Below are 22,669 nucleotides of genomic sequence, written 5' to 3' on the forward strand. Positions count from 1 at the left end.
AATCCATGCCCATATGTTTGCCGAAAATCGACGGCTCCTTTCCGTTGTATTTGCTTATATTTACCGCTTCAACAGCCGTCATAAAAGGGCTATTGCGTAATCTATTGAGAAGCATATTATCTTCTTCTGCAGTAGATGTGCTAGGCCTACCTGAGCCTTGACGTCTTTCAATAGTTTTGTCTCCATTTCTGAAGAATGGACGAAATTGTACTTTTAGGTATGCGAAGGTCCATCGAAATCTCAGCTTGGGACATTCCTCTTTGTGCAAGAGTTACTATTTTAATTTTATTAAAATTTGATACCGATGGCATTTTGCTTGACTTTCAAAAGTGACAAGTAAAAAAAAACAATCATAATGACAATAAGGAATGGACTACACCGATTTTTTTGAAATGACGGAAAAATGACGGACGAAATTTTTTGGCCGCCATAGTACTATTCCGGACACGGAATCTTGGCCATAACTGACATTTAATTGACAAATATGTGTGAACTGGCCTTTATTGAATATAACCTAACTTTTGACTCGATAATGCCATTTCCTTGCTTTTTTGGTGTCAGAATAAAAACTTCAAAGTGATTTTTAATAATTGTCATTTATTAATGACGCTAATGATTGGTTTACATCATTTTTTTTAGAAATGTCAAAAAAATGTTGGCCAAGATTCCATGTCCGGAATAGTACATGGAGTTTGGAGAAACCTTGCTGGAATTTAGTAAGGGGAGATTCTTCCACAATGTGTTGGATGGTTTCTTTTTCTGCACCGCATTCACAAGAAGGGTTGTCACAAATGTTCCAGTGAAACAGAGTATTATTGCATTTGCCATGACTGGTTCTAAAACGATTTAATTTACACCAGATTTTCCTGGGTAGGTGAAATCCCGGAATTTGTTTAGTAGGATCCTCAATTAGATTTTAATTGAAAATATCTACGTCTTGTCAGGCTGCTTTCTAGTTACCAACATAGTATGAAAAAATATCTACCTAGGGTTTTTTAAATTTTACCAACCCAAAGCAACAGTGGTGGTTTTTTGTTTTTTGACTGCACCTTATGTACTATTGCGATCAAACCTTAATTTTGATTGTGTGTCAGATTTACCGACAAAACATTCAAGAAGTTTTAAAAAATCAGACAAATGGAATAGAACGAGGTTTAATTAATAAAAAATAGAAAATAAATAAATAATATTTTGTCATCGCTCATATTGACAAATTGTAGATATATTGACAATTTCATCATTCATGTGTGACAATTTCAATAAAGCATGATTTAGAGTAATTTTTTTATATGACAGAAAAATGATGTACAAAATTTATTGATCGCGACTGTACATACCTACATCTTATAAGAAGATTTACATCGTTCCCTAGAATCATTCTTCAACTTCAGTGTCTTGATTATACCGGGATATCAAAAATGATCTTGGTCAAAGGTGGTCATGGATTTTCAAATAATCGTCGAAGCTTGTGTCAAACCATTTTTTGAATGTCAAACAAAATCAATTTTCGAGAGCACTTCCCACACTCTGCAGTAATGCCGAAGGATCTTTATGCATGCCTTACAAATTGTGTTGATGTGTTTTGCGAAACTGACTCTGTCACTCATAAAAAAGGTGCTGGTAGGGCAATCGTTCGTGCCGAAGAAATCGTCACACTAAATAAGTTAAGACGGACGTTTTCCAATCCATGACCACCTTTGACCAAGACAATTTTTGATATTTCCGTATTGCTATCGAAGAACGAAGAACGCAGGATAACCATTAACTCTGGATCTCTTCAAGGGAACATACCTATGGGGAAAAACATCATTCAGCACCAAGTAAAAGCTAGACATAGTGGCATCAACATCCTTACCATCACATAAAAAGACCATTCAACATTTTGCAATGTAAAATAAAGCAGATTAAGATTGCATTTCCTAAAAAATATTCCGAAAACTTAATACTACGAAGCTTCTTATGACGAAAGCTCATTGTGACTACCAATTTCAAACCAGGGTGATAAATATCTTCGTTGATGAGAGGAAGATCAGTCTTACCGACATCACAACATATGGACTCGGAAACCATAACAAGATTAAGCAGCCGGCCATTGGCGTTCAAAATGCCACTGCACTGCTTCAAATTATAGAAATTGATAAAATTATTGACAATTCTACAGGAAGTTGACACAGAAGACTAACCAGACGAATGACAATTAAAATGAGATACTGTTGCGAGCAATAAATTTTGGTCATCAATGTCATTTCAAAATTTGGTTAGATTGTCACAAATTTAAAAAATTTCCCTGCCTGATTATGCCCATGTCAACAAAGTGTCAAAAAAATGAGAACAAAATGACAATTAATGTCATACAACATGATGATAGGTTATGACATTTACGACTGTTTTACGATGGAGCATATTCGATTGCGTCAAAGAATGACCTTGACGACCAAAATTTATTGCTCGCGACTGTACATTAAAATCACCTAACACGAGTAAGTCAGAACCATATAATACATGCAAGGACATTAGAAAATCGAAAAAAATAGTAAAAGGATTAATGTCACATTGTGGAAGAATACAGGTTGGTTGGTGTACCGTGCTCGAGACACTGGGTCCTTGGTGCCTAACTCACAAGAAATTGGTGGTCCTCCGCGAGAAGTTAGAACGCCAGAGACAGAAAATGCTGTTCTTCAGTCCTTTGATGACGAAGGTAGAAGAAGTATATTTGAAGTACTATATTTACCTCGAACCTATCAATATTTTAGAAGAACTAAATGACCATATATACGAAACACTGGCTACTGTTATTCCTAATATGCTTAGACTGGCAAGGGAAAATTTAATAAAACGAGATCGTCTACTCCTTCAGATGAAAGGTGGTAATTTTGAACACTTGTTATAAATTATTCTTTTTATTTTGCATATTTCTTATTTCATTTGTTGCATTCTACATCGTTTAGTTATAAAATTTGATCTTAAATTTTTACTAATAATGATGCTAAAATAAATAGGTTAGTTCAGTCCAGTTTTGTCTTCTTTCTTTCAGAACTGCCACTATGCTTGATCTTTTGTTCAAAACCTACGTGTAACTCCAGCTTTTTTTGCAATGTCAAGAATGTTCGTAAAAGTCTTTTCTTTCATTTCAACGATGACGAGTCCCGCTCGTGTAGCTGCGATAATACGTTGCAGATGCAGAGTAGTAAACTCCGTCCAGCGAGAGATTGGGAGAGTTTAAATTGTAGGCTTGTAACCCAACACTACAAAATCCACTAGAATACAATACAAAATTTTTTTATCAAATAAATTATTGTGGTGGTACCATTGAAATCATTTCGCGGGCATTGTAATCCTACGCCAATTTATGCTGTCACAGCAAATTGTCAAATTTCAGCTGTTGTCGTTGCCGCTGTCATTTTGAATCGTCAACACCGTGTGTGGTTTATTTGCTCTTTCGTCTTCAAGTGAGGTATTTTGTTGTGTTTAAAACTTCTTAATTATCTGGGATAAGTTTGTTTGTTGGTTTGCATTGGCTAAGTTCTGTATTGTTAACCTCCGAGTAATGTGTGTTTTGTTCGTTATTTCTTGCTTAACTATTTTTTTTTGTGGTGTTTAAACTTTCTAAGTTTTTAAGATTAGTTAGTTTGTTGTTTTAGTTTGTTTCTGGTCTATACGTTCCCTATTGTTTACCTTCGAGTGCCTTTTTTAAGTGACATTTCTATTTATAAACATGAATCCCTTTAGTGATATCACGAACAATATCTAGACTGATGCAAAGGTATAAAGATAATATTTTTAATTTAATTACATTGCTTTAAAACTGTTTTGTAGGCAACCCGAAGCTATTTGACTGTAGCTGGCAACCCAGCAGCCCAGAGGATGATGCAAGTGCTTATTCATTTTTCATAAATGAAAAACTTACAACTGAAAGTCCACTGGAGGTTGCTTTTCATACCTTATAACACAAAATAGTATTATATCATAATTTTATTGACATCATCATTGATTAGGTCAGATTAGTCAAGGGTTAAAAGTATTTTTCTTAAAGGTCACTGCGAGATGCTTAGGAGTTAGCAAAAACACAGTGTCAAAGTGTAAAGATGGTTTAACTAAAACATCATCCAGAAAGTTGACGAGGCAGCGTCCCAGAAGAGTTACAGCAGACTTGCATTGCAATATTAAGCAAGAAGTTCATCTTGTACTCAATAATATGGTGCAGAGCAGTAAGACAAGGGTTGTGTACTGTAAAGCTATTTTTTTTTAATGAAATATTTCTTTTTTAAATTTTCAGTCTTCTACCGCCACAGGCTCTTCTGATGTTTATTCAATAAGTAAAGTTAATATTCTAGAATATATATTTTAATAAGTCAAATTGAATTCGGACTGGCGCACGATAGTCGGTCATTCAGACAAACGTCTGCAGGAAGTCTCAGGATTTAAGTTAAATTAACCTTGACGGTCTCGTTGTCCATTTTTGTTTTATGTTTATATTACGTATGTCTTAAGGATACTCGAGCAGCAGTTAATTTGAAATTAACCAGTTACTGCAGGTGAAAACAAGAACGTATTTGATTTTATTTATTTGAAAAATTAAATACAGGCGTCCTTCAACCCAAGGAATTGTTTTATTTTAACTCCTAGCCCCCTGAGAAGTTCCCCATATTCACGAACTGATCTGCCGCTATTTTGAACACAACAATTTCGTAGACATTTCTCGACCAGCAAAATTAAGTCGTTTGATTTCGCATTGATATAAAATTGATATTTAAACGATCTTGTTGGTTGATGTTTTACTTTTAAATATTCTTGACGCAAGTACCGTGTGAGCAACAAGTACTGATTGAGTTGGCAATAAATTCTGGTGATTTTTGGTGACTTTTATGTCATGTCCAACGAGAAAACCATTTTATTAATAAAAGATTACAAAAACCAAGACGTTTAAATTTGAAATGTATACCAGGTGTCAATATTGTCAATAAAACAAACCGAAATAGGTACAATTCACAGTCTTGAAAATTTTATGTAAATTTTTTTTTGCCAACTGTAACAGTTATTGTTGCTCACCCTGTAGTTATCAAGAGTAGGTAGGTACAGTCGATGGACAAATAAAACTGGAACAAAAATGACAATCACATAAGTCAAAATTTACAAATTTGCATCGTTTAATTACTGCTTTATCACAAATAGGTTAACTTTGGAATGACATGTTGTATATACACTGACAAATATATTGACAATTCAATGGTCTGATTTACACAGATTAAATTTTAAGTGTCCCAGTTTTATTTGTCCACCGACCGTACACGTCTTCGTGTAAAATACTGCAACTGTAATATTTTCATTCATTTTATCTATTATTCGTTAAGGTACTTCATTAATTAGAGCATAATTTCAGGGCACAAAATGTTACTGCTTGAAGGATATATTTCAAATTTTACGCGCGCTAGGTACTACTTTCTCTGCGTAGAATTTAGTGATTTTTATGTCAACCAATCTCTCACTGGACAAACTATAGTAATATGTATTACTCACTTGACGCTACGTCGCCATTTTACCTTCCATCAACAAAGGTTCAATTCATCATATCCCTCCCGTCAATTTCCCATACCCCTCAAGGTTACAATTGCTCTGGAAATTTTCACTCATAACAAACCATATTTGATTCTTGCCGGAAAAAGAAACTTCTTGCGTTCCCTGATTTAGATTCTATACATTTGTTCACCTGCCTTTGGCGAAATTATCCCATTTTTGGTTATTTCAAAAGTAGCTGTCACTTTTGACGTCTGCCTTGACAAGTTGACTAGATAAATATTGACGCCGGTAATTATGTTGATAGGCACTGCACTATTACTTGATAGTAATATCCGTAATAGTGTATGTACTCTGGCAAAATTGCCGTGCCGCCGGGTGGAGGTGGGATAGTAATAGTATATTATATATTGAGGGAGAGAAATGCATGATTTTTCCTAAGGTGCAGTTTTTACAAAGCACCGAGGGAAAAATGAGCATTCTCTCCAGAAGTATATATACTATTTTTTTCACGGTAGGGAGTAGAAACAGCACAAAAATCTAAAATTTTAAGAATAAAAAAATTATGACAAATGAGTTGTCATCTTTCGATGAATTTAATGGAATTAGTAGTTGCCTTGACAACACAATTAGATTTTTGTCACAACTGTCAAAAAAAATGAAAACTCCCATTAGATTTTTGTCACAACTGTCAAAAAAATGGAAACTCCCTAGGGAGCAAATATTTGCTCCCTAGGGAGAAAATGCTCTACTTCTGTCACGACGTTGACATCCGAGAAGTTGATTTCTACTCCCGATCGTGAAAAAAAATTATTATTCATCGAATTATACGTTGCTTGACAATTGAGGGAAGGTACTCAATTTTCTCATAAAGGAAAAATTAGATCAAGCTCTATTGGTCAATTTGATTAATTCATAACTAAAAAGCTGTTGCACCCTGAATATTTTTCTAAACGTTTTTTACCTTCATTACCATCAAGGAATATACAGTTTCAATTTGACACCCTGCATAAGTGACTAGTACGTAAAGCGTCCTAAATTTGAAATAAAGTTTTACTATTAAAATATCGATGATAGGCAATAAATCACAGACTGCAATGTCATTATCCCTGACAGAAGAGCTGAATGTACTATCAATTGCTATTAAAACACCACGTTCACGTACATGACCAGTCAAGTCACAATCTCAATCCTTCGTATAAACATTATAATTAGAAATATCGAACAAATTACTGTTGTTAATGCTATCGTTCAGCCATGTCTTAGTTAAAATGTTGCAATCATGCGCAAGCTATATAAAATTATTTAGTTCTACTACACTACACACGATATAAGTGGTGCATAATTTTTAAGATAGCTGTCAAGGTAAATTTATACAATTTTATTTTTCTAATTAAGCTCGCCCACGTTTGACAGATTTTAAAGGAGTACTAAATGTTGCTTGGCAACGTTCCATCAATTGTTTTAAAAGGTGTCTGCTCAAATACATACCTACCTTCAAAATCTAATCTTTTCGATGGATCAGACGAGTGATTTAGTTAGTTGTTTATATTTTTTAATCTTTAACAATCTAATAATAATTGCGCTTAATTTTCAATAAAGGTAGCATGTGTTAAAATTACATTTTTTAACTTGAGGTAATTTTATTATTACTGATTGAATCTTCACCGTCTAAAATATCTACATTTTGAATTTCATAAAAATCCGTTGGCAAATAACCGAGATAACTATTAGTACATTATGTACAACGTCATAATGTAATAACTAATAACGCAATAGTGCAGTAAAGTGTAGTGCAAAGTGACATTTTTGTACTTTTGCAGTGATGTCGCTGGTATTAAAGATGTAATAGCAACATTTTTTGCAGTCTCAATGTCTAAGGGGCTGTATCGTGTATATCATCTGCAGTTTCGCAGTCGTAACACTGGGATTGTAAAATAAAAATAATAACAAATAATCAAATTAATAAATGAAATGTAATAACCTTATTTAGTCCAGTTAGTGGGGATAAAAATGGTCGTTGCCTTACAAAAGATGAGGTAGTAATGATTTTGAAATATGTTGTTTGAGTAGCGACCTTGGGGGCGGTGAGCGCGAGTCGCCATCTTAAATGAAAGGTGCAAAAAACACGTTTTTACAAAATAACTCGATAACAGTTTATTATATGAGAAAAATGTTCAAATAAAAGTTGTAAAGGACAAAATTTGACAACTTTTTTGTATTTATACTTTTCTTGTAAGCTTAATAGGGATTGAGATACAATCGACGAAACATGGAATTTAACGAAAAACGTCAAAGTTTATTGTTAGCAAAGCAAATATTTTTTGTAATACACTGCGCCGCAAAAAAAGTAAAAACTTTTAAAAAGCCTGTAAATTTAAATTTTAAATGATGCATTATAAAAAGTGGTTTTCTAATGAGTATCGGATTTAAACTTTAAGATAATGCGAATGAACATTTTTTATTTCCAAATGGCAGTGAAAAATTTTCTAAAAAGGAATACGATTAATTTTCTAAATTAGGTATGAGTTAATTTTGCGGCGCAGTGTATAATGCTGTAGTTTACTATACTTATTAATAATGATAGTTAAGACATAATTTAATTTATCAATTTCATTAGTATACCTGTTCTACCTATTTTTTTTATACTAACGTATGAAACAAAAAAACCAAGCGGGGTTAAAAAAATAAATGTTGTCCATTGAACTTAAAATTGTTTGAAAATGATTCAAAACTCCTCTATAGACGATGTTTTTTTTTTTGTAAAAACTCTCATCGTTTGCTAGATGCCCTTGACCGTTATATTCGGAAATATAAAATCTCAAACCATCTAATGATTGAACTCTACTTGCTGCGATGTACAATTATTGACCATATCTAAAAACTAATAAAATTCCAATTTTTTTTGAATGTTTGTCGTTGAGACTTATTTATACTCATCGCAAATGCAGGTATAATTGGAAATTGAGTTCTTTGAAAGTTAAATGATAAAATAATACCTGAATATGTTAAATTTATACGTGGAATCAAAATTCTCTTATTGCGTGCGGTTTCAGTTAAAACTTCGCAATCAGTAGCATTACGATGCATAAACTTGATGCGCATTTTTGTTCCATTGACTAATGCTTCCTTTGTATTTAAGTTTCTGATAAGTATCAGTTATAGGATGCAATTAACTTTCAATACTAACTTATTAGGCATGAAATTAGGAAAATCACACCGGAAATGTTACTATCGATTTGCAATTTGCCAATAAAGAAATGGCGCCCATTTTGAACATTTGTTGCATTAAAGAGTATACTTATAAAATTGGTTTCTATTTTTTAACATGTAGGCTTTGAACATATTCAGGAAGCAAATAGTGCGCTGTATTTATTGCAAAGTAGCCTTTCAAACGAGGTGTCACTTGGCATACCGTTACATTTGAAAAAAAAAGTTAGGGGTGGTTGCGCACTTCCGGGAGCAGATATGCAAAAACCATATGCACCAAAATGTGGGCAAAGAAAAACGAAAGTCGACCTGTTCCGGGATTTTTTACAAGGATTTTTTACAAAAATCGCCCATGTCCAAATTATGAATTTTATTCCAGTTAATAAAGTTACCACACTGTATAGATTGAATAGTTTTCCGTTGTTTACAGCGCCAAAAAGATGAGCATCCTAACCAATATAACTTTGTGGATAGGATTTTTTTGTTTTGTTTTTTGGTGCCTAAATCGGACAAATAGAAACAAAAAATTTTACAAAAGTTTGCCAGGTCCACCTACGATTCCTTTTTTTGGAAATGCGTTAGACTTTAAATCCACCCAAGGTGAGGAGGTACACTGGAAATATTCCTTGGACTAAAAGAGATTCTTTTAGATGTGTTAAGAAACTTGTATAATTACACTAAAAATTATGGACCAATACTAAAGGCCCAAATTGGACCCTTCCGTAAGTTCATACTTGTGTCAGATTACAAGTTGTTGGAAACCATTTTAAGCAGTACTAAACTGGTTAAGAAATCTGTAGATTACAACTTTTTCCATCCATGGTTAGGCACCGGTTTATTAACAAGCGATGGTAACATCAAAGTAATTATTTGAACATTTCTAGAAACAAAATTCTAGGTCTTAAATGGAAAAAACACAGACGTGTTCTAACTCCCGCTTTCCATTTTCAAATTTTAGAACAGTTTTTGCAAGTTTTTGAATCTTGTGGAAATAAAATTGTTAAAATATTTGAAAACGAGGTGGGAAAAGAAGGTTTTGATATTTATCCATATGTTACCTTATGTACGTTGGACATCATTTGTGGTGAGTCTTGTAATGTTCTAAGAAATAAGAATATAAGAAAATAAAGAACAATTTTTTTTCAGAAAGTATTATGGGAATTAATATTAACGCTCAGGATAATTGTGATTCAGATTATGTGCGAAGTGTCAAAAATATGTGTAGGGTAGTTACGGAAAGGTCAATGTCACCATTACAACCGTACGATTTTCTGTTTCCGTTGACAAGAAATTATTACACCCAAAAAAAGTCATTGAAAATTTTACACAAACAAACCAATGAGGTAATTTACGCCAGGATGAAGGAGCTGAAAAATCAGGAACAGTCAATTATGAATGACCATGATTCAAAAAAGAAAAAACCCTTTTTGGATTTACTTCTACAGACGCAAATTGACGGCAAACCACTTACCCACGAGGAAATAAGAGAAGAAGTAGACACTTTTATGTTTGCGGTTCGTTTCTTCTTGTGGTTTCTACATTATATTATGTTGAGTTTCTCAATCGCAGGGCCACGATACCACAGCTTCTGCTATAAGTTTTACCCTCTACTGCTTAGCTAATCATCCAAACGTTCAGGTAAGACAAATTCTGCCTCTGAAAGAACATACTAAATATGTATTATAAAATAAAATAAAAATAAAAATTAGTGAACATTTGTTTCAACGTAATTGAAATTTTTGGACTTTTTAAAATAGTAGAAATCACACTTCGCATACAGTTTTCTCGTACGAAATTATTTTGCTCGACTATTCGAATTCAAATAAGATTCTTTGTACAGTGGAAGAATAATGAAAATAAAAACTACCTAATAGTTGATCCATACATTTTAATACAGGGTCATTAGCATTACTCATTATAAATGATTGTCCCATCGCAGTTGGCGTTGAAAACCCACACAAATTTTGGATATCCGCCAGCCTCGCAACGTTAGACGAACTAGTAGACAGATTTCCACTACCGCCGGCAGCGCCACCTATCGGCGATACTAGTCTCACTCACGTTATGAGGCTTCCGGCACATTCAACTACGTCACCAATGCCTACTGCGATGGGACAATAATTTATAATGGCCCTGTAGAAACCATACTAAACTGTAACAAAATTAATAAAAATGATTTCAATTTATTAATATAATAACAAATTAAGAGCATAATAAATAAATATATATAGCTGCGATTTACATATTCTTAAAATAAAAAAATAAACAACAAGATTGTTCTAATAAGACGAAAGGCCAATTTAGCGACAATGGACCATATCACGACACCCTTATTAAATTTAATCATGACTCTAATTACCTTGGTGACGAATTCGTCTCTTTCTGGCAGGTTACAACTGCATAAATCTATATCGATTTTGTTTACTTTAATTACGAGTTTAGTTATCGGCAACTTTAATAACGGTGTCGTGATACGGCCCAAAGTTGTTAAAATTAAATAATGTATCACAAGATGTATTTATTCTGTATTAGTTAAAAGGGTAACCTGTCCTCCAAAGCATTTAATTTAATATATAATAATATAATTATTGTAACCTTGTATTTATTATAGCTGGAACGTTTATCTTTCTACCAGTGACTAGATATTTTTAATTTTTCAGCAAAAAGCCTTTCAAGAACAACGAATCATATTTCAAGACAAGGAAACAGACACCGCAACTTACGCTGATTTGCAAAGCATGAAATATTTAGAAAAGGTCATTAAAGAAAGCTTGAGGCTTTATCCATCAGTACCGGTTTATGGAAGAGAAACAAATGAGGAAGTACAATTTGGTACTTGCTTTATTTTGAAATTCGTGTTTTTTATTAATTTATATAAATATTCAGATGACAACACATATTTGCCTAAGGGAGATACAATATTGATATTTGCTTTTGGTATACACAGAGATCCAAAGCATTTTGAAGAACCTGAAACGTTCAATCCGGAAAGATTTGAAAATGCAGATGGTAAATTTCCTTATGCTTATATACCCTTCAGCGCTGGACCACGGAATTGCATCGGTAAAAAAAATCTTTATTTATTATATTTAAATTTTTTCAATGTGGCGACGGAAAGTCAAATTTTATGATGATAAATGTCTTATTTTTGACTGTGGTAAGAAAAATTTTCAGCACGCTGTACACTTCTATTTAAAAAAAAAAGCGTACACGTATTGAGGGTTACTGTAAATGGAGATAAAATTAATTAATCGTTTCCAAGAAAACGTATTACTGACATTTTGTATGTATGTCAAATGTGTGAAAATTGCTTTTTGTAAATTTTATTTTTTTTTTTCTATAAATTTATGAATAAAAGGTTGAGTTGTGTTTGTAGTAATTGGTAATACTTGTCTAATAAATAAGGCAAAACATTTACACACATTAAAATCTCTGAAAAATACATCGATAAAATCCAGCTATCAGCACGGGTTTTGTTACAGGTTTCTAAGTAACAACAATTAAAAGATACATTTACAATATGACAATCTAGCCAAAATTGTGCTCACTACTTGTACGCTTTTTTTTAATAGAACTGTACAGCATAAGTCAGCTAAAATAGGTCAGTCGCATAAAACAGAAACTAAAGAATCATTTGAAAATGTTTTGTGCGCATTCTCATGCGCCAACAAAAAACACTCATGTTTAGAATCTGCGTCTCTAATAGGTCTATTATTGTATTCAATTTGGAATCGTTTATGGCTATCTCTAACTCTACTTTTTAACATATGTTGCAGATGTAGTTGCATCCGTTACCTTGAATTACCAATTAATACAAAACTAGAGGTCGCCCAGCGGTCGAAATTCGACCGTTTTCATTAAATTTTTAAGTTTGAATGTTACTGAGGGTTTTTTTTATCAAAGAGTATACCTCTATAATTATCGACTGTAATTACACGAGAGGTCTTTTTTTGTCCGGATAAAATTGAATTTTTTTACGATAATTTGGTTGCTTGGTAAATTGACGACACAAACCACCCGATAAAAAAACGAGTCCGAAGGACGAGTTTTTTTATCTGGTGGTTTGTGGAGTCAATTTACCAAAAAGAAACCAAATCAGAGTTTAAAAAATGAAATTTTATCCTGGACGAAAAAAACCTCGAGCGTAATTCGATGAGATAATTTAATGAATAATAATAGGTAGGTTATTATGAAAAATTGAATTGGCCATTTTGCACGTCAATTTATTACAAGCTGTGTCAATGTTTAAGATTGTTGGTTCGTTATCATAACAACAAACAATAATCAGGTTCGAAAAAGTTTGCCACGGAAGTTTAAGCACATTTTATCCAGATGCAAAGTTAGGGCTAACTTTATCCGATGTCAAAGTGACAAATGCATCGCGGCTTATGGGATTTTTTATATATGAATTAAATTTTCGACTGTAATTACACGAGAGGTCTTTTTTTGTCCGGATAAAATTGATTTTTTTTACGATAATTTGGTTGCTTGGTAAATTGACGACACAAACCACCCGATAAAAAAACGAGTCCGAAGGACGAGTTTTTTTATCTGGTGGTTTGTGGAGTCAATTTACCAAAAAGAAACCAAATCAGAGTTTAAAAAATGAAATTTTATCCTGGACGAAAAAAACCTCGAGCGTAATTCGATGAGATAATTTAATGAATAATAATAATAATAATAATAACAATAATAATAATAATAAGTTTATTCATGCGAAGATACAGCGTATTTGCACACGTCAACAAACTAAATTTAACTAGAAGAGAATGCAGCTAAAAAATTCAACTAAGCATAATAATATATGTACATCAAATTATAATTAATAAGGAGTAAAAGAACAAAAACGAAAGCAAAGAAAAATTATTGATCAACTACAAGACTTGTGCACCCATATCATGTAAAATCAGTGAATTTATTCTCTAAAAACTCTTCAAACGAATAAAATGATTTTTCTATAAGATATGATTTGATTTTACTCAATAATAATAGGTAGGTAATAATAGGTAGGTAATTATGAAAAATTGAATTGGCCATTTTGCACGTCAATTTATTACAAGCTGTGTCAATGTTTAAAATTGTTGGTTCGTTATCATAACAACAAACAATAATCAGGTTCGAAAAAGTTTGCCATGGAAGTTTAAGCACATTTTATCCAGATGCAAAGTTAGGGCTAACTTTATCCGATGTCAAAGTGACAAATACATCGCGGCTTATGGGATTTTTTATACATGAATTAAATTATCGCTTATAATTTTTTTGAATTTTGTTCTATTACGTCAGCTACGAGCGTTTACAAATACGTCATTATGCACTAATTTTCGAGTTATTTGAAAAATACGAACGATAGGAAAAATGAGGTATAGTTTGGCTATGCCATATTTAAAAAACAATAACGCGTTTTTTGACATTTCGTTAGGTTTTTTATTGCTATACTGGCCAGGTTTCGCCAAGGCTACACAGTTAATTAGTCTATCTTTTTCAAATTATATAAAATTGAAATTAAAAATTAAATCGAAAAATGAAAAGTGAAATAAAGAACACGTGTTTCGTATTTTTTATACCTATATTTTTATTGAAACAAAAAAACCGGGCGGTTAAAAAAATAAAATGTCCATTGAACTTAAAATAAAATTTCATCGTTTGCTAAATGCCCTTGGCCGTTATATTCGGAAATATAAAATCTCATACCATTGAATGATGATCGAACGCTACTTACAGCGACATAGAATTGAAAACTGGCTGCTTCAATAAAATTGCAATTTTTTCGAATATTTGTTGTTGAGACTTATTTATTGTCATCGCAAATGCAGCTATAATTGGAAATTGATTTTTTTGAAATTAAATGGTAAAATAGTACTTGAATATGTTAACTTTATACGTGGAATCAAAATTCTCTTATTGCGTTCGGGTCCAGTTAAAACTTCGCAATCAACAGCATTGCGATGCATAAACTTGATGCGATTCTTGTTCCATAGACTAATGCTTCCTTTGTATTTAAGTTTCTGATCGGTAAAACGTGCAATTAACTTTCAATACTAACTTATGTGGTGGCAAACCACTAATAGTCAAAGAATTTTGTATTTCACTCCGAAGAGTTTTTTTTTATGAATAATCTAAATAAATTCCCTCTTGGAGTGGATTTCACTGCGGGGGGATTAAATCAATTACAAATCACCCACTCCGCATTCGCTCCAAATTCACTCCGCATTTACTACGCTAATTTTTTACAGTGTATGAACGTAATACACAGGTGTCCCCGAAAAAGAATTTGAGTCCATAACTCCTTTATTTATCGGAGGATTTTAATTATTTATACACCAAATTAAATGGCCCTAAATAGGCTACAAAAGGCCCTAATATATTCACATATAGGTCCAAGGACTTCAGGGCTAAACTGTCAAAAAAATATTTTTCAAATGCTAACACATATTTTTTTTAACACTTCTGATAGAGATTTTTTATTCTAAAAAGAACAGTGCATCACAAGTGTACACTTACTTACCCAAAATGCCAAAAAAAAAGTTAAAAAAAGCTACAATCGTCGATGCTTAAACTGCGCTCTGTACGTGTAATCCCAAATGTTATTACATATTTGTCATTTGTTTTTCCAACAAACTTAATTTGGTTAATTTATTACATTGTAACGCAATAAATGTACGGTGTTTACCTGCATGTCGCTATTTACAAAACATAATTACAGCCCCAAAAAATTTAATTATTTGACCTTGAGAGGGAAATCCAAAGTGAATGGACTTTAAACAAATTTAATTTCAATAAGCTTTGATTGGGATCAGTTTTGACAGGACAAATGACGTGACCCATAACCTAACTTTTTAAAAGCCCAAATTCGCGGTAAAAAGATGTGTTCACAAGACAAAAGTTACTAAATTTAGTAACTTTAGTTCGTCATTACAAAAATGAATGCATTATATATACCATTCACGATGTTTTGGCATAAGGGGAGGCTATGATTTCATTTTTTAACGTTGGATACATGTTTGATTTCTGTCATCTCGGCTGTCACTAAAGTGCCTGACATGTGGATCTATCAAAATGAACGTAACATGTTGCCGAATTTACGGTAATCATAATCAAGCGAATTTAAAACGTATTGACGGTGTTTGTATTAGACTGCAGAACATATTTTCAGTAAGTTACAGTGAAGTCAAGTTCTTTTTATGTACAAATTGAATCGTAGATGAGTACAAGATAAATATGTAGCACGGATAGTGAAGGAAGAAACAACGACCCAATTGAAATGGCACAGGGGTTTTGTAAGACCTATTATAACTTCGCGATAGAGTTGTGAATTTATGGCTTGAGTCTATTTTGAAATGCACTCCTGAAATTTGCCAACATTTTTGTAGATATTGTGAAGAACTTATTTCCGAAGATCGGACAAAATTAATGGGAAATCTTTCACTTGAAAACGTTGTTCCTTTAATAATTTCATTAGGAGAATCTGAGTCGGAATTTGATAAGGATTTTGATGCAGGTAATGAATGATGATTCAGAATTTTCTAATGAAATTATGGAAGTTGAATAGTTTTTTTCTTTTTTGTCCTGCAGAAAGATTCGAATAAAGTAAGGCTTAATAAGTAGGTACAAGATTTTATACAATCTAGTTCTAGGAATGTTTTGGTTAAAATGAAAAATTCATTGAGAAGTTACTAATTGGTTGGTTATCTAAGTGGTGCATAAATTAACAGGAGCCACTTCGTCTTTCGATCCCGGTCCATACTATTCTGTAGTCTGTTCAAGTCAGTTTCCTGTTTTGTTAAATTGGATTAAAAATGTGTGAGTATTGTTCTATTGCAAACTAGTAAAACTGACAACAATGCACTAGACAATGACGCAGTTTATAACCTCAAACTTAGAAAAACATAACCTAATTCAACAGACAGCTTTACTGCCAACTTAAATGCACTTTTTCCATAGCCTCCCCTTATGCCAAAACATCGTGAATGGCATATAGACTGGGATTTTTAATAAAGGGAAATTTAAATTCAGCAAATTAATTAGATTTATTATTTACTAAGGTAAGAACAGCATTGTAAGTTTTTCAAATAATTTATAATAAAAACTGCTTAAACTATTAATTACATACTTTAATATTTTAATTTAATTCTTTAATATTATTGATGTATCGAAATAATGGCATGATATCTATAAACTGAATGCACAGTGTTAATTGCCTATGTTCGACTTTGAGAGTGACACCCGGTATAGATTCCCTACAATTTGAAAATTTAATTTTTTTATTTAAAAATTAAAACAAGGGTGCAAATTCTAAAAAATAACATAAAATCTCGTTTTATAAGGGCATTGGCGCACTCGTCCCATACAAAACTTCCCTACGAGTCGTTTTCGACACTTGGGACTTGTGCGCCAAATCGGTGCAAACCATATATCTATTAACTACTATATGGGTAACGTCGTATCTTTACTTTGCTCGAGAGTGAAGCAAACATTGCCATGGGTGGGAGCAGTATAGAAACATCTTCTCAACTACTTTGTTAAGAGCAAGTACAGCGTGATCAACAAGGACTGAAGCTGTTGGCAGCAAATGACAGCTAAATATTCCCAAATTATGAAATTTTTTTGTGCGTCAGTGTTGGCACCCGCTGCAAGTTGTGAATGTCAAAAAATTTAGGTTATGTTACGAGTTGGTAGTTTTAAAACACGATACGTACAAAACGACCAAAAACAGTATAAAATGTAATTAGCGGTACTTAATAATGGCCCACTGTTTCGATATTCATAAAAGCGACAGGCCGTGCCCGCATGCCCCTCCTGAGAAACAGAAACATGTTTTATGCGTTATTATTTTCGAGCTGAAAGTCTGCGGGATGCAGGGATTAGATCCGGGAAAATTTGTAAGGGTGGAACTTTAATTTCTTCTTTAAAATGGTTAGGCAACTTCCATATGACAAGCCGGTAAAGTAAGGAAAAGAAATGACGGGATTTTTAATGGTAAGGATTATTAGGCCCTGCATTAAACGTACCCAACAAAGAACTTTGGATGCGTGTGTTTTACATAAGAATCACGCCTGTTTGGAGTGAAAGCTTTCGCACTGACTTTCGAGGGTTTTGTTCCATTCTACCTCGAACATTCTCAACTACATCTTCTGTAAGTGTAGATGTTCTACCAGTAGGTTTGGCCTTTTTCACATCACCTGTTTGTAGGTAACGTTGCACCAATCTCGTGCAATGCTGCCTAAACGCGAATAAGGTACCGCGCCGCCCAAAGTACCAACTGGCTCGGGGAACATTTGTTGAAATTGGTGCAATGTATCGTCCGTGCTCCGTGGAATACTGCCAACCGTTAGCAGCATCAAAATTTCCAGTCCGAAAGTACGCCATACCAATAAAAATGTCTTGCTCTAGTGTAAAAACCATTTTCATTAATAAATTGATACAAAAATGACACTTGATTTTGAAGTTTAAATTTGCCCGTCAAAATTGACAACTGAAAATGTAATGCTACCAACTCCACTGAAATTTTCATCAGGATGTCATTGTTGCCAACAGCTTCAGTCCTTGTTGATCACTCTGTATAATCTGCGCATGGCAGGAATTTAAATATAGGATGTTGCTGCTGCGCGCTGCGGATTGTGGGAAAAACAACTCCACCCTCCACCAATCAGTTGCTCCAGAAAACGAGCCTGCGCATAAGTGGACTGCGTTTTGTATCTCCAGATCTTTGCTTCACTCTCGTATCCACGTTACCTATATAGTAGTTAATAGATATATGGTGCAAACGAGTTCCTCCAAATGCAGGTAAAGTGTCTATCCATATTTTGAAACGACTTTTCAAACACTAGATAACATTTTGGGTCGTTTATGATGGTCTCATTACTAGGGGATTATTTACCTACCCTGTAACAAAAACTCTCGATGGTACCTGGGGATTATTGAGGATCGGTTACTCACCACTTTTACAACAATATTTGTTAGCGGGCAATAAACCACTGAAGGAAGCAAAAGGTCGTTTTAAAATATCGATAGACGCACTTTACCAGGGTGGATATCAGGTCAGGTAGCGAAACGCAGAGGATTATCAGGGACGGGCTAATTACAGAAAAATGATACGGGAAAGCAGGTACTCTTTAAAGTATTTATTCTTTCTCAAAATGAAACACTTAGACTTAGTAGACTACGTCCACTGATAGAATGCATTTTTTTAAATATCCTTAGAAACAAAATACAGGCTGTCCCAGAACTCGCGGATCAAACTTACAGTGCGTTTTCCTTGGTGATAACTGAAAGCAATAGCGTTTAAAAAAAAGGACAGGGTATAATCGATTTTTTGTAATGAATAAATAAAGTTGACCAATCAGAAGGACGCTGTTAATTTGAATTTCACGTAAATTTAACCAACAGTTTGAATTGCCTAGCAACATAATTCTAGTAAGAATGGTATGGAATTTCAAGTAAATGTTTGGGCAACTGTGAAGATTTTGACAACGTCAAGTTATAATTTGATTCGAAATTGTCAAACTTCATATTGAAATCATGAATACAGCTGCAGAGTATGCCGAAATGCTTATACTTTATGGAGAGTGCGGGCGCAATGCACGTGAGGATGCAAGGGAATATGCAATACGTTTTCCACGACGTTTGCCACATCCAAATTATAACGTATTTCTACGGTTGGAGGATCGTGCTCGAGGCACTGGGTCCTTGGTGCCTACCTGACAAGAAGTTGGTGGTCTCCAGCTTTTTTGCAATGTCAAGAATGTTCCTAAAACTCTTTTCTTTCATTTCGACGATGACGAGTCCCGCTCGTGTAACTGCGCTAATACGTTGCAGATGCAGAGTGTATGCACAGGAATCAGGGTAAATTTCTTGTGATTCCGATTCACTTCACAGGCCCTGCATATTTCACTTTTTACTAAGATTTTTAAGGTAGTAATGTTACTCACTTGACGCATACGTCGCCATTTTATCTTCCATCAACAAAGGTTCAATTCATCATATCCCTCCCGTCAATTTCCCATACCCCTCAAGGTTACAATTCCTCTGAAAATTTTCACTCATAACAAACCATATTTCATTCATTGCCGAAAGAAGAAACTTCTTGCGTTCCCTGATGAAGATTCTATACATTTGTTAGCCTGCCTTTGGCGAAATTATCCAATTTTTGGTTATTTCAAAAGTAGCTGTCACTTTTGACGTCTGTTTCGACAAGTTGACCAGATAAATATTGAAAATAATTTTATTATTCATCGAATTATACGTTGCTTGGCAATTGAGGAAGGTAGTCAATTTTCTCATAAAGGGAAAATTAGATCGAGTTCTACTGGTCAATTTGATTAATTCATAACTAAAAAGCTGTTGCATCTTGAATATTTTTCTAAACGTTTTTTACCTTCATTGCCATCAAGGAATATACAGTTTCAATTTGATCCGCGAGTTCTGGGACACCCTGTATTAAGAAAGTATCATATCTAGATTGTGTTGGTAATATCTTGAAGCATTCGCGCCACTGATTCTCATTGGTTGTTATAAAACCCACGCGAAAAATAAATTATATGACATTTCAAATTTGAAATTGTCAGTTCTGTCAAGTGGTTTAAGCATTTAGATTTGCGATTTTTCATCTTTAGAGCTTTGTTTTGCGATTCTCTGGTTTTAAAAGTTATTCGGTTTGATCGTGTTGCTGTTTTGATCTGTTCCGTTGCGATTTCTTGTTGATTTTTTTAAATTTGTGAAGTGAGTGCGTGCCTCAAGAATCTAGCATTATGAACACTTTAAGTGACATTACAAACATCGAAAATGATACAGAGGTAATTTTTGTTCATGCATTAAATAGGAGAACCTATTAAATAATCTCTTGCTTGTATTTAGCCATTTCCGGAAAAAGCTGGATATTTTAATTTCAATTGCCAGCTTTTTCGGAAATTCGAAAATGTATTATTGTGGGTTGCATTTTTTATTCCCTCGGGCACATTATTATTCGTTAAATACCCTGTATTAATAAAACCTAATATATTACTCCTACTATACTGAAGTTTTCTTTCGTCTTTCCTAAATGCAAACATGCAGAATAATAATAAAACATCACGTGTAAAAAACCTACTCTTTCCATATTTTTAAATTTCGCGCCGGATCTATTTGTTATAGCGTAAGTGAACATTTTTAGTAACATTTATGTCAAGCAATCTATGAGTGGACAGAGTTTACAAAATGTTCAAACATAGTCTTTGCCAAAACCAAATAACCACCAACGCTGCCCAGAAAATCAACCGGCAACGTTGTGTACTTAGATTTGATTGGTCTAGCATCCTAGTAATATCAAAATTGCCAATATACATTTAGTGTAATTTTGTTTTCACTAACCGAATTCAACAGGTGGTGGTTATTTGGGTTTGGCACGGCCTATACAAATTAAATTTTATTATAATACGAAACAATAATATGTATTTATTTTTAATGAGTACAATATATTAATATAGCTATTAACATACCTAGCGATGTTATGACTATCATAACTACCGCAGATGTCGGTTTGAAATCCGAGCTCGTAGAGCGAGGATTTTAAGACATCTAAGGTTGTTATGATTCATAACATCCGCGGTTTGTTCAATAGTTTACCGGTTTCAGAATAAGCCGAAGAAAATTTAAAACAATTAAATCCAAACACACAAATGCGTAGATTGAGTTGATCGCGTTTGCATGATATGTTCGAGTGTCATAGTTACATTTGGTTGTTTATACAAACAGACATTTCGCAAAATGAGTTTGAATGATAGTGTTTTACCGAAAAACGTCTTAAATGAAGAAGAACAAGCTTTAAATAGCTTAATACCGGAAAAATCGAAAGGCAGGAGATATTTATCTGAAATCATAGACACTCAAACAAGGGCAGGATCTAAATAAGGTTACAAGTGTAAATGACAGTGATGTTGGCGTATTTTCATGAACTGGTAAGTGCTCATAGTGTTAGTTTCGTAGCGTATTTATCTTTTTGTTTATAGAGTCGAAGAAATATAGCCACTCGGCCTCTCATCATTATGGACGTAGGTACTACCCGATGCCCCATGCTATGAAGTGCAGTTCACTTTTACTATGCCAGAGTTCCGTCTATTTAAGTAATTATTGTTGTTTTTAGTTCCGATTGTTTGAATTAATAACGAATAAAGTTAGATATTGTCTTCATTTGTTGATTGTTGTCGACATGTCACTATTGTCACTATGGCAATATTACCCTACAGCATAACTGTACTAGTACAGTTATGATTCCATAACTGTACTAGTACAGTTATGACTCACCTACCATCCAACTTTTGTGAATGTAAACCAACGCTTAACTATACTGAAACCGGTAAACATAATTACATAAACATTTTTGTTTTATAATACGAAACTGTTTTCACATAACTAAAAACGTCAAGAACATTATTGTTGTACCGTGCGATCATTTAAATTATAAATTAGAGCGGGCTGTGAATTTTAAATAAGGTTGGCATTATTAACTGTTGTAAATTTGATTTAAAATTTGAATTGTCAAAGTGACGTTTCAAAATTTTTTATTTCGAACAGAACATTTTTCTTACTGAGAATTATTTTAAAAACGCTGAACAACAAGAGAATGGCGAATGGAAGTATTCTGTAGAGCACTGCGTTAATGGTTTTCAAAACAAATTCCCTAATTTTCCTGTAGATTACCAAAAATTGGTCCAACAAATTTATAAATGTGTGGCGAAATTTCGTAATGTTGGGACTGTTGGTCAAAAAGCCGGTAGCGGAACGCCCAAAAAAAGAATTCCTGAGATTGTGGCAGATGTTTCAGCAAGAATGAAGCAGTATCCTAACAAAAAAAACCTCCCCGCAGGTTAGCCCAAGAGATGGACCTCTCAAATGGAACTCGTCACAAAATATTAAAACAAGATTTAAATCTTCATTCCTATAAAATTACCGTCGTTTAAGAGCTGCTCCC

General features: G+C 33.6%; 1 protein-coding gene and 1 long non-coding RNA gene across 3 annotated transcripts in view; both read left to right on the top strand.

Annotated features, from left to right (window-relative positions):
- The window catches only part of LOC138131904 (cytochrome P450 4d2-like), a 100,072-nt gene that overhangs the window by 75,405 nt on the left and 1,998 nt on the right, over window positions 1-22,669 (top strand). Inside the window, exons 1-8 of one of the 2 annotated variants that reach the window (XM_069049173.1) lie at window positions 6,805-6,879; window positions 9,155-9,324; window positions 9,375-9,575; window positions 9,623-9,808; window positions 9,871-10,238; window positions 10,294-10,362; window positions 11,385-11,556; window positions 11,611-11,787. In XM_069049173.1, coding sequence (XP_068905274.1) covers window positions 9,165-9,324; window positions 9,375-9,575; window positions 9,623-9,808; window positions 9,871-10,238; window positions 10,294-10,362; window positions 11,385-11,556; window positions 11,611-11,787 — 1,333 coding nt within the window. In that variant the 5' untranslated portion in view covers window positions 6,805-6,879; window positions 9,155-9,164. Of the gene's footprint in view, window positions 1-6,804; window positions 6,880-9,154; window positions 9,325-9,374; window positions 9,576-9,622; window positions 9,809-9,870; window positions 10,239-10,293; window positions 10,363-11,384; window positions 11,557-11,610; window positions 11,788-22,669 lie in introns of those variants that run through there. The other variant, XM_069049172.1, reaches the window with a different exon arrangement.
- Window positions 17,260-18,161, top strand: LOC138131905 (uncharacterized). Its single transcript, XR_011159945.1, has 2 exons — window positions 17,260-17,857; window positions 17,914-18,161. It is a non-coding gene; the product is annotated as an uncharacterized lncRNA (long non-coding RNA).

This window comes from Tenebrio molitor, chromosome 5, assembly GCF_963966145.1.
Source record: "Tenebrio molitor chromosome 5, icTenMoli1.1, whole genome shotgun sequence".
NCBI lineage: Eukaryota > Metazoa > Arthropoda > Insecta > Coleoptera > Tenebrionidae > Tenebrio > Tenebrio molitor.